This window comes from Candoia aspera, chromosome 7 (genome assembly GCF_035149785.1).
Source record: "Candoia aspera isolate rCanAsp1 chromosome 7, rCanAsp1.hap2, whole genome shotgun sequence".
NCBI lineage: Eukaryota > Metazoa > Chordata > Lepidosauria > Squamata > Boidae > Candoia > Candoia aspera.
This window is the reverse complement of record NC_086159.1, coordinates 555,921-569,024: the sequence shown is the minus strand read 5'-3', so window position 1 is coordinate 569,024 and position 13,104 is coordinate 555,921. Positions and strand designations below refer to the sequence as shown.

The 13,104-nt window shown below is 56.5% G+C and overlaps 1 protein-coding gene across 1 annotated transcript in view; it reads right to left on the bottom strand.

The window, feature by feature from the left end:
• Window positions 1-13,104, bottom strand: part of SND1 (staphylococcal nuclease and tudor domain containing 1) — a 140,139-nt gene that overhangs the window by 24,258 nt on the left and 102,777 nt on the right. The window contains exon 16 of the mRNA XM_063308830.1: window positions 9,133-9,242. Within this exon, the coding sequence (XP_063164900.1) occupies window positions 9,133-9,242 (110 nt within the window). The remainder of the gene's footprint in view (window positions 1-9,132; window positions 9,243-13,104) is intronic.

Below are 13,104 nucleotides of genomic sequence, written 5' to 3'. Positions count from 1 at the left end.
AGGCCCTGTTCCCCAATGCCCTGCCCAGCACAAGTCAGTCACAGACCTCTCAGTAGCTGCACCGGACTGGCGAGTCAGTCAGCTGCCAGCTGGCCAGGAGCTTTGGATCCCCCGGGAAAGGCTGCCTTTCCCTCATGCAGCTGCCCCCCACCCTGCCCCTCCCCTCCTTGCCCCCCGGGCTTTCCCGAGGGAGAGCCAGGGCCCCTTGAGTGGAGTGCCTGCCAGCCCCTGGCCCTCTGGCCCAGACCTGCAGGGCAGCCCCTTCTCTCTCCCACCCAGAGAGAACAATCCGGTCTGCCCAGCATGGAACTCGAGGCTGCTTTTATCTGCTTTATTTATTTGTTATTCCAATGTATATAGCCACCCATCTCACAGGAAATAACTCTGGATGGCGTACAATAACTAAACAAAAAACAATATCTATATAAAACAAGCATTGAAAAACATAAGAAGTCAACATTAAAAAATTAGAAGTGAATTAAATTTTTAAAACATACAAGCCCCAGGCAGAGAGAGAATGAGTACATCCACCTCAACCATAAAGCCATCTGAACCTGTTTCCAGTTCCCTTTGGGCAGGAGCGCCAGGAAGTGCCAAAAGGAAAGGAAGGCCATGATTCCCACAGAGGAAGCCAGCCAGCAGCCTGGGGAGGCAGGGGTGGCCCCGCAGGAGCCAAAGGAGGGAAGGAAGCGGGGCTACACAGAGAACCCTCCCCAGTAGGCAGGAGGGGGGAGGCCTTCGCTAGGGGGCAACAGCTCAGCAGCTGGAATGCCAAGCCTCAGCCCCCTTCCCTGCAGGCAAAACGGCCCAAAAGCTGGCCTGGTGGAGGCAGCTGGGCAAGAGCCTTGTGGGCACTGAGCCCTGGCCAGGACTTGATCCCCCTGCCAGCCTACTGACACCACCTGCCTGGACTCTGGATGGGTATCTGGATGGGCAGAGTTCACACTGGGCTCCCTGCCTGCTGAGTTCCAGCACCCTGGAGAGGGCAGGTTGCCACTGCCTGCCCTGAAGAAGCAGCCCAGCTGGGGAAAGGGCAGTAAAGCAACCCCTCGCTGGGTCCCTCAAGCCTCCTCCAGATGGGCCGGGCTGCCAGTCCAGCCAGGAGCAAAGCACCACGGGCGCGGGCCAGAAGGAAGCCCTCAGCTGTGGGGGCTAAGGCGCCCCACCTCCCCATCTGCAAATGGGGTTCTGCCAGGCCCACACGAGGCCTGCCAAGGAGCCCCTGGGAGCCTGCCTGTGGAAAGGGCACTTCAGGAGGTGGCTGCGAGGGCAGAGAGCAGGAGGGAGCCCACCACCAACCCTCCCCGAGGCCCACAGCTGCAGCCCCCGGAAGGAAGCAAAGCTGGCTGGGAGGCCTCCCGGCCCTGGTCCTGCTTGGATGCTGGAGGGGTGCAGTGGGACTGGAAACGCCACAGCCCCTCTGGGGAGCTGCCATTGACCAGGGATTCTCCTCCCCCCATGGCACCCTCGGAGAACTGCTGTGTGGGCAAGAACCGAGGGGCCCTCTGGATTCCAATCCCCCTCCCCTTAGCCCTCCCCAGGTGGCCACCTTCACCCCAAACCACGGCCTGTGAGCTGCTGCTCAGCAATGCCAAGCCCCACCTGCCCTTCTGCCCAACTCTGCTTCCTGCGGTGCAGAACGCATGGCCGCCCTCCATCACCATTCCCCTGTGGCCCCCTCGAGACCTCGAGAGGTAGCCTCCCAACCAAAGCTGCACAGACGCGTCCCCATCCTCATCAAGCCAGCAGCGGTGGCCTCTCCCCTCCGTGGGCAGGGCAGGGGGCGCCGGGGCCAGAGAGGCCAGCCACAGCATTGTCAAAGCCAGCCGGTCTCCATCTCTCCCACCCCAGAGGCTGGGCAGAGGGTGGCAAAGGTCCACGCACCACTGCAGATTGGCAGGTGAGCGCAACCTATCCTTGTATGACCCAGCCATGCCCAACGACCTGCTCCTCGCAGGCAATACACTGAACCGACCTGGCGCACTGCGGCCTCTGGTGTGGAAGAGATACAGTGGCCAGGCAAAGCCCTCAGAAATTGCATCTGTGACCCACAAGGTGTTACCGCCTGCAGGCTGCCCGGTCACCCAGAGACCATCTCAGGCCCGCTGCCCCCAAATCCTCATTGGAGATAATTTTTATACTAAAAATAAAGAAAACACCCACACTGCAGAGAGCAGTTGGGCCCCAGCTGCCAGCCCAACCCTCCGCCGCCAGTGATGATGGAGAGGCGGAAGCGCTGACTCAGTGAGGAAGGAAAGGGGGTGAGCGGGGTGTCCTGGGCTGGCCCCAAGGGGAGAGCTGCGGGGCAGGGGGCCTTCCTCCGGAAAGAGCCTGGCAGGAAGGGAAGGGGGCCTCGCTTCTGCTCACCTCATGCAGTTCAGAACCTTTTGTCGTCCCCCCCTCCAGAAGCCCCAGCAGATTCAGCCCCCACCACGTCTCCGGATCTGCGTACCTGGCCGTGAGCAAAGTTCAGCCACTCCGCTTTCTCAGGAACGAGGCTCTCCTTCAACCCAGTGAGCGGGCGCCGGGGTTTCCCCTGGACGAGTCTGGACCCAGGGGCGAGGGGGTGAGATGGGCAGCTGGAAGCCCTCTGGGGGCACCAGAGCCACCACAGCAGCTCTCCTCCTTCGGGCATGAGCGAGGTATCTGCTGGCTCCTGGAGGACGGGGGCGGTGGGGGGACAGTCAAGGAGCCAGGCATACCCAGACCACCCTTGGGCCAAGGGCTCTTGCTCTCTGTAGGGACCTGCTCTCTGCTCCTGGAGATGCGGCACAGGGTGGCGTCAGCTCCCTGTCTGGAAAGGAGAGAGCCTCACTCCCCAAAACAGGAGGGTGCCAGGTGTGCTTCACAGCCGGGACTGAGGAGCCAAAAGCCACGCAGAAGCAGAGGAGCACCGAGCACCACTGCCTGCTCTGCACACAGAAGGGCCCCCTCCAGGATAGACAGGGCCCTGACAGCAAGGCCTCCCATAAGGGCGCTGCAAGAGAGCTGAGAGCACCCCCCCCCCCCGGGGTACAAGGTGCTCGGCAACCCCTGACTGGGCACTGGCCTCGGGAGGAAGCAGACCCCGCCACCTCAGCACTACCCAGGAGTGATCGCCAGCTTTGATGCTGGAGGCCCACGCCCGACCCAGCCCGCACCTGCAGGAAAGCGTTTTTCCGGCACATTTTTCAGATAAGGAGAGAAAAGAACAAGTTTGCTTCCGTGGAGTTCTTGGTGCTCTCTGAGCTTGGTGGTCTGCTTGCTGCTACTCCATACACAGAGGCAGCAAAACCCACTCTCCCTCACCTTGATGATGCAACCTGGTGGGGTAACGAAATGCCTGCAAGCAACCACCAAGCTCAGGGAGCACCAAGCGCGCCACAGCCCAGCCTGGAGCCGCAGAGATTCCCTTCTCTTGGAACTTTCCTCATGCAAAATCCAGGTAAGTTTCAGGCTTGAGAGGGTCCGGCTCTCTGGGCAACCACTGGAACAGGACCGGGGATTGTGGGGTGGGGGGGCCAAGGGCACCTTTTAATTCTGCTCTGACCCCCCATCCCGCCTCACACACACCCAGGAAGGAGGAGAAGCTGCAGGGCTGGGGAGGAACTGATTTCTTAGAAGGCAGGCGAAGGAACTGAAGTGAACAGAGATGCTGACAGACAGAGTCAAAATGCTGCGTGGAACAGAAAACAGCCACTCACTCCAGATAGTATTCCTCGCTGAAATGGTTAAGAAGTCTTAAGTAATGTAAAATGTGACAAACTGCTGAAGAAAATGTGTCCTCGTGTTCAGTTTCTATACCAAAAGATGGGAAAATTAGGGGCTGATTCAGTTAAAGATTATTAGTTGAATTATAGTTCCAAGTAAAATTGTCATGAATTATCATGTCTCACCTGGAAAAGCTGTCTTTGTAAAGGTAAGGGCTCATTTGCTAAAAGTTCCTTGTGAGTGTGAAGAAAGATTTGGCCGGGTGTGATCTTCCTGGACTTCCAAAATGCTTCTGACAATAGTCTTCATCAAGGCCAGCAGTCGCTGGAGAAGAGGAAAGGTCCACCTATGGCTGGGAGGTTGCAGCAGATCGAGCAGCAGGAAGCAAGAACAAAGGGTCCATTGGCAACTTGGAACATAAGGGGAGTAAATGATGAAGAGCACAAACAAGCAAACAAATGAAATGAAATGAAAGGCAGAAAATATGCTGCAAAATGAAGAGAAAGAGGAAGGACTTAATTGTGACTGAACTTGCTGAAATATATGTCAGAAAATGGGAACTGGGGCATGAAAGCAGAATCCATAAGCTGATGACAACTGCGCTCAAGTGAATGGTGATCATGGAGGAACCGGGGAATGAATCCTAGGGAAACTGTACAGTGTTCTGGATGAAGGTGATCCGGGGGGAAAAGGTTCTTCTGAGTGACACAGATGAATGGAAATGAGAGGAGAGTGACCGGGCCTTTCGGAGATCCAAGGACGAATGGAAATGGTGAGGGTCTGCTTAAGAAAAAATGTTTGTTTTGAGTATGTGCTTTAGCATTCCTATTCATACACGTTTTTTAAAAATAATTTATATGGCTGCCCACCTCCCGACAGTGACTCTGGGCAGCATACAAGGATTAAAACCAGCATTACCAGCAAGAACCTCTGATGCCGGAGGTCAGCAATGCTTCCAAGTCACCAAACCAGATCAGGGGCAGAACCCACCGCACTAACTGGGGAGACCGCCAGGTCCTGAGAGCTTTGCGAAAGGCTAACCGGGCTGGGGCCATCTGGATCTCCCAAGGGAGGCTATTCCACAGGGCAGGCGCTGCTTCGGGGAGGAGCCTGTCCTTGGTAACAGAATGAACATAAATCTGAAAATATGATTGATTTGATGGTTTATGATGAAAGAGGGAGAGAATTAGCGAAGAATGTGTGGGTAGTCAGAGGTTCGGAACGTGGAACAAAAATTATTTGGTTGTGTCATGGGTGCACTTGGGAGAAAATAGAAAAGGGAAGATGTGTATGTGTAAGAAAGAGAAGAGAGATCTATCTCCCAGCAGAGTGAACTGAGGACAGGACAAGGCAACGGAGGACAGGGGAGCTGCTCAGAACAGAGAGGGCCACGGAAGTCTGAAAAAAGGAGGCTTGGTAAAACGAAGCAGTAAAAGACACTGTGGCTGAGAAGAAAAACTAACATAAGGAACTATTGCCCCAAATGATGTAAGAAAGATATGGTGACCTGTGCAACTCTCCCTTTCTCTCTCTGCAAAAAACGCAGCCAGAGAGAACAAGGAATGGCTGAGATTAAAAGAGGCAGAGAAAATGCTGGGAGTGAACAGGGCTACACAAGGCGCCTCCAGCAGAGCGAATGGAATTAAAACAAAACGCCATGAAACGGTTTGGGATGAAAGGGAAGGGGGGAAACACTGGAAGGAGGATTTTAGAGGTCCGTGTCAGAATGCCAGCAGCACATCAAAAAGCGAAACTGAAATGAATGTGTAAATATTAAAGGAGGTCATAAATGCTGTGAGAACGTTGGACAACGGAAAGGCTGCAGGCGCAGACAGGGAAGGGTAGCAGGAGGGAGTGCAAAAGCTCCGTGGGGTTCACGGATCAAGCTGGCCAGGGGTTCTGAACCAAAGGGTCTCCGAGTTGACAGCAAGCAAGGTCTGGGAAGCGCGGGCCAGTTGCTGCTCTTCAGCAGGCCCTCGAGAAACATCTGGATCATGAGGAGGGGAAGGCTGGGAAGACCATCATTTGCCTGGAGCTGAGGAGGCCTCCAGAAGAAGAGCCCTGACCCACAGCGATGTACGAAATGGGGGTGGGCAGGGGGAAGCGTGGCCAAAAAGGATGGGGAGGGATAGGGAACAGCACTGCCTGATGTGAACAGCTTCACTTCTCTTTTTCTCCCTCCTATCCCCTTTATGATCTTTGGCTTATGATTTCTTACTCTTCTTCTGCCTTGTGCATAACCAAAGGGAACAGCATGCTTGGTGGGTAGGCGTGCACAAGACCCTTCTCTCAAGGGTAGACCACCCTAGGAAAATACACTAGCTTCGCAGAAGCCGGGTCAACACTCCCAACTCTGTTAGTTTTACCTTTGCATCTTGGCGCAGTATGTTGTGCAGACTAACCTGTTGACTGACTCATCCTTCACTGTGTTTCACAAACCCAGAAAACATGTTAATTTGGTACAGGTTGGGCCAGCCTGTGAAGCAGCAAGATCGTGCACTGAAGCCAAGCAACAGGGGACTGAAGACCCACACCCGATTGGTCCGAGGAATTTGCTGGGCTGCTCTGGAGTCACCTGTGGGGAACCTTTGGCTGGCCCCACCCCCATGATTCATGCTTGCTGGCTTGGCTAGTCCTCCCCCAGTCTATGGCTCATTTTCCCCAGAGCCCCTGCCCTCCCCGCAGGCAGCACCAGCCGAGGGGCCATGGAGAGAGGTGCTGCATGCTCTCCGAGCCCCTTGCCCCTGTGGCAGATGAAGGGGCTTCTGGGATGCTGGGTCAGCAGGGAGGCCGACTGTCTGCAGCCACTTCCCATCCAGCTGCAGGCCAGTAGAGGGCAACGTCATCATGGCCAGGGGTGCAGCCCCCCCCCAAGGTCAGAGGAGAGGCAGCTCCCAAAGCCCCCCACAGTGCCCAACACCCTCCCCTTCCTGCCCCAACACCAGAGCTTCTGCCTGGATCCCGAGCCCACCGTGAAGTCCCACCACCACCACAGCACCAACTGAGGAGAGGGCTGCCCCCTGGGCTGATAGGGTGCTTGATCCAAGCTGGCTGTGCCCCCAGGACCGAGGCAAGAGTGGGCAGCTTATTACGATGCCAGCCTTCAAATGTTCACCCGGACGCCAAACCTCCCTTGCAGCAAGGAAAGAAACACTAAGAAACCATAGAAAAGGAATGGGGAAGCCGGGGCCAACAAAAGCTCCTGCAGCTGGCCAGCTCAGAGGAGGAGAGGGGGCTGCAGCCTGACGCACAACCAGGGTCAAGCATGGAATGGGTGGGGTGTGCCGCCCTGGTGCCCCCCCCATCCACAAAGTCTGTGCTGAGAAAACGCCAGTAGCACCATCGGCTTCTCCGGGGGACCAAGACCCTCTCCAGGGCAGTTGGGTCTGCCAGGCAGCCCGATCCTCTGCAAGGCCCCTTCCTCTTCCCCAGCCCCAATGATTACGACTTGTGCATTGGTGATGGCAAGGGGCAGGCGGTGCCCCAAGTTATTTTGCTCCTCAGATGGCATTAAAGAAGGTTGGACTGGTGTAGGGAGGCGCCACGGCTACCACTGAGGACTGCTTCCCGCCTCCTATATCGCAGGCTGTGGGACTCCAGCTGCTGGAGATGGGGGAGATGGCAGTAGGCATGGGCCTTCCTGCAGAGGGCCAGGTGTGGATTTGATGGGCCCTGGATGATCCCACCCTCTAAAGACACAGAGTCCTAGCAGACAGCCAAGTGTGGAAAAGCAGCACGAAACGTAAGGAAGTGACTCATCTGCGCTACAGGTGGACTGCTGACCACCCCGCGCCCCCCTGCCAGGAACTAACCTGCCTACCTGCACAGTGCCTGATATTAGGGAAAGCCCAAAATCCTCCCTGCCCAGCCTCTGCTCTCCTGGATAGCTCTGCTTCCTGCCTGCCCACCCCCCCACATCACACACACACCAGCAAAGACACACTCACTTGCCCTCTCCTTTTGCAGACAACAACAGTCACGCAGAGCTTCTGGGGACTCCTTCAGCAGCACAAAGCAGACACCCCCACCCTCCCCTGGGGCTGCAAAAGAAAGCCTCTGTCAGGCAGGGCTTGCCCAGCACCCCTCTGCACCCCAACACAGGATGAGCCAGTGGGGAGCAGCTGCTCTGAGCCAAGCCTGCTATGAATTGGCAAGGCTGGCTGGAAGGTTGGAACCCGCCGCCTCCCTAGCACAAGCAGAGCGCAAGAGTCCTATCTGCGGACAGAGAAGGCCCAAGGCGCTTGGCCAAGACAGGCAAAAATGGGGGGGCGTTCTGGCGGCTGGACGCCTGAGGCTTTATCTGCCCCATGGGGCCCACTGCCCTGGCCTTGCGTGCCATCCAAAGGAACAACAGTGGCACGGATGAGACCATCTGACCAGCCCCTCCGTCTCCTGCAAACATCCCAAACTCGGCTACCGCTAGAGACAGTTCCTGGCCCTGGGCACACACCCCCCCCCCCGCCTCCCCAACACCAGCCGTGAGAGGAGCAGAAGCAGGAAGAAACTGGGAATCGAGCCTAAGGCTTACATCCTGCTCTCAGACGTCAGAATGCCTCCATCACCTGCCATACGGGCCGGGTGGTTTGCTGAAATTCAGGAACCGCGCTCCACGCTGCTAATTAAAGCCTGGGCTCAGAGGGGGAGCAGCCGCCACTGCCAGCCACACAGAAGCACCAGCAATGAGCTCCACGCTCAGCCACAGAGCAAGAGTCCTCCCACTTACATGCCAAATGCCCACCCTCGCCACATCGCCACATTATGCCCACACACATCACCGCAGCTCTCCCCTCCTGCTCGTGACGCCAGCCCTAAAGGACATCAACAGAGGAGTCACGGCCTGACCGGCAACCTGCAGGAGCCGAGCAAGGGTGGATTTGGGCAGATCTGCCTGGCCCCTGGGCCTGAGCCACAAAGCAGGCGGCCCCAACGGGATAGCAAGCTGCCTCTCCGCCCCCCGCCCCCCCCACAAAGTCAAGGCCAGGCTGACGGTGGAGGGAGTGGCAGGCAGCGGGGCGGGGGGGAATCACAGGCGGCTCTCAGCAGACACCACAGGCCTGGCACAGCCCCCGCCCCCGTCCTTCTGGAGAAGGGCGAGGGCAGCCGGGGCGAGCGATGCCTGTGGCCTGAGGACGGAGGAAGCCGCTCACACAGAGACGACTTCTCCCCATCCCGGAAGACGTGGGAGGGGTCCTTAGGCCATCAGCTTCATCACAGCCATGATGCAGAAGGCTGCCAAACCCTCCCCCACTGGACGAGGGCCTGGCTGGTGGCCCCAAGGCCACCTCTGTCGTCGTGACCCACAAGTGCCTTGAGGCTAAACAGGCAAGCAGCTAGGCGGGCAGATGCAGGACGGGCTTCCTGGGTCCCACCTGGCTGCTTCCGCTGCACGGGTCTCAGGGCAGCCAGACACACAGGGCCCCCACCCCCGGCTCACCCTCCTACCTCTCGTTGCAGCACCAGCTCTTTGGTGAAGAGCATCGCTTCTTCGCTGAAGGGTTCCCCTTCGTGGACCAGGCCTGGCAGGTTTCGGGCTCCACGGGGACACTCAATGCCTAAGGGGGAGAGCGAGAGCAAGGCCTCGATTATTGACCGCCAACCCTCCATCCCCTGCTCCCCCTTTGCAGACCCTCCAGCATCAGGAGGCTTACTCCCCCGGATCGAGCAGGGACAGCCTGGGCCACAGAGGCCAGCTGGCTGGCCTAGACTTCCCTGGTCTAACCCCTGGGAATCTCCCCCCGTCCCCCCATTTTATTTTCGCAGGAGCACAAGAACCGGGCCCCCAGCAACTGGGGTAGCTCCCTCACCTCCACCATCCCCACCATGCCCAAGGGCTCCTGGCAGGGAGGGCAACCCACCCACCCACATGTGTGCAGAAAGGGGGCTGTGTGTGCCACGGCTTGGCCCCTGACTGGACTGGCTCGCTGGCAGACACCCATGCAAGGTCCCCACCCAGACAGGGTGTCCCGTCTGGGTGCCCAGCAAGCCTGCTGGTGGCAGCAGGTCAAAGGGCCCCGTTGCAAGATGCACAGAGGGGGAGGACTTAGCAGCATGTCAAGTGGAGAAGCAAGGTTCAAATGTTCTGGATCCTGTAGAGCAGTTAGAGAAATAACTGAATGAAATTCAACGGAGATAAATGCAAAGGTCTGTCTCCCTCCCCCCTGGGTCCATGCTACATGGTGTATTGGGCAGTAAGGGTCTTTACATAAAATGCCTAAATAAACACTCAGCGCACGGAAAATAAATCCCGAAACAGTAACTGATCACATACTAAAGGCAAAGGCAGTTTTAGGTGGCATCAACAGAACAGTTTCCAAATCCCAGGAAGCAATTGTTGCACTTCCCTTCACAGTGGACAGAGCCACCTCGAGTATTATCCCCAGGGTAAGAAGCATTCAGACATTCTAGAATAGGTTCAAAGAATGGCAGTGAGGATGATCGGCGGACTAGAAAATAAGGAGAAGTCATTTGGAGTCAGCTCACCGTGAGGGAAGGGGAGGAACTGTGGATTGGGGCACAAAGAACTTCTTTCTCACAAGAACATCAGAAGAGCCCTGGGGCTGGATCAGGCTGGGGGCTCACCCGGTCCAGCCGCTGGGTCACCCCTTGGCCACCCTGGACTGCAGGGCAGGAGCTCCCTCCCCCTCCCAGCGACCGGGATTTCAGGGCCACATCTCCCCCCACCCCAGCCCCAGTTTAGCCCTGTCTTTCGCCCCCAGCGCCAGAACCTACCAGTCTGGGCTTCGCTGGAATGGGGGCAATTTCTGGTCTAAACACTCCAGGACTGCAGAGCAGCCCCCTCCCCAACAGCCACAATTCCAGGCCGTAGCTGGGACTCAGGAAGGGGACAGCCACTGTCTCCACACCCACCCAGGGCCTGACTCCCTGTGAGCCGCCAGCTTCCCTTTTCTACCGTCCAAACCAGCTGTTGGGAGTGCAGCTCCTGGCCAGTGAGTCTGCCACTTGGGCTGCGTGCAAAAGTGTGTCCTCCTGCCGGTCCTGAAGGTCCCCGCATGGCACAACCACCGACGACCTCGAGTTCTAACCGGCCCACCCCTCGCCTCTCTCTCTCCACACTGTGCAGACCTGCCCAATTTTGCAGAATCTGCCAAACCGCCTCCTGTTAACACGCTTGGAGGGCTCTGGGGCAACCCACCCTCCAAACTGCCCTGAACCTCTGGCTGGCCTTGGCACAACCCGCCTTGCCCGGCGTCAGGCCGGACTGCAAGCCCAACACAGACCCACTTCTGCTCAGCCCCCGGGCACTTTGCCAGTCACCCACCATGGAGAGACACGAGCGGCCAGTCCCGAGGGAAACTGCGGCTCAGCCCCCAGAGGAACGGCAGTGGCAAGGGGCAATTGCTTTGCCTGTCCACTCATGAAGAGACTTTGCATCCGCAAACCTGCCAGTCCCCTTTCAGAGGATCCAAACGGCTGCCATTCCCACCATGACTGATCGCAAAGTCCCTGCTGGACCTGGCGCTGCATGACAAGCCTTTCGTTCTCGAGGCCTGAACCTCCTTGGGCCAGGTTCTGTGGATAGTTCCACGCTCCCACAGCACTGGGGGAAGGGCCTCTCTCTGCTACGGGATTCCACAGGCCTCCGCCACGGCTCTTTTGCTCCAGGCTGAGAAGACCTGAGGGCTGTCACCTCGGCTCGTAGGGCAGGTGCGTGCAAGCATTCGGGGGACCCTCTTTTCACCCCACCCCACAGCCATCTTCCGATGTGGCAGTCAGAACTGTCACTAGGACTCCGAGCGTGGCCAGAGAATTCCTCGACCCCACAAGGAAGTAATGCTATCCGCTCTCCTCATGTCAATTCCCTTCCGAAGGGATCCAAGCACAGAATCTCCCTTTTCTCCTGCCGCTTGCGCAGCAGCCGTGACTCCGGCCTCCCCTTCCTGGCCAGCCGGATCCCACATACGCAAAGTGTTCGTGCTAACATTCATCTTCCACGCTTGTTTACACCGAACAGCACTCACCATTCTGAAACCCAATCATTCCTATGGGACTCCTTCCCAATCTCTTTGGTTTTACCACCCAGTACAGTTTCTTTGAGGCACCCACACCCCTCCCTGGGTCCATTTGTTTTGAATAACTTAGTCTTCCCACGCCACACGTCCACTATGGGTATCATCGATGCGACGATGTGATGCCGAGCACATCGTTTTTGGCTTCCTGAGTCAGAATTTCTGACGCTCCTCGTTTGCTTCCCATCCTCTGTCCACTGGGGTAGAAGCATCTGGGGTCGCTGCAGCTCCAGCTACTGGCTCCTGTTGCGGCTCCCTGCAAAACTCTGGTCCCCGGCCCAGCCTACCGCTTCTCCCTCTGCGGCCCTGGAGGGCTGGAGGAGAGCAGATGTACTTGAAAGCTGGTCATGCAGGAGAAGACATGTTGCCCTACAGGGCAAGACCAGAAGCAGGGGTTAACCCTAGAAGGGAGAGGACTCAGGCCATGTGTCGGGAGGAGCGTCCTGACTGTGTGAGGTGGCAGCCAGTGGAAAGGGGCACTGAACAGATGCCCAGCAACACATGCAAACCCACATGGCCCAGAGGCTTCAGCAGCCTCTGAGGGCACCTACAGTTCTAGCTTCTTTAAGAGATACGGTGCTTGGACAGGAGCCAACAGGCCAGTTTTGTGTGGTATTAAAAGGTTAAAAGAAGGGTCAGTTATGTATTTGATTTGTAGAAGGAAAAACTGGAATATCCAATTTTGGAAAATCAACGGGTCCAGGTATTAAAAAATGTGATATACCCTTCCTATTATTTAAAATGAAAGCCATTCATCAGAAAATATTATTTTGGGTCCACTGGACCTTCAAAGAATTTTTAGGAAGAGAGGAACATTGGATTTATGTTGGTGATATAAGAAAGGTGAAGATTCTTAAACTCGCGAGATTTGTCCTTGGTATCACTTTGTTCTGGCTTCAAATCATTATATATGTTAATATAATTTTGGGAAGAAATATTACATTTAAAGATCTCAGCGTGATGCTGAATCCGATGCTTAAAACATGGAGTTTGTCAGCTCATAAGGAGCTTTGGCTCTGTTGAGCCTGGATGTGACAGAGGATAATCCTGCACAACTGGAAAGTGAGTCAATCTCTCGACTTTGAAGAAAGGATCCGGGATACCAGTTTGCTGTAAATTTTAAAAAAATCTTTGTGGCCTAAAAATACTGCCACGATCATGTTTTCTGAGGCAGCGGATATCCTACCTATTTTTATGTCACCTAAAACTCCGAGCAGCACTCTGGGGCCAAGCCGCCCAGCACTTCGCTCGCTCCCTCACTTGGGTGATGAGCACTTTTACCACTTTTGGACCTCGTCACACCATGCAACTTCGGCAAAGGATCGTCGCCTGGTCGTGCTGCTGGAGCTTGAGCACCTCAATGATGCCATGAGCTAAACCGTGAAGG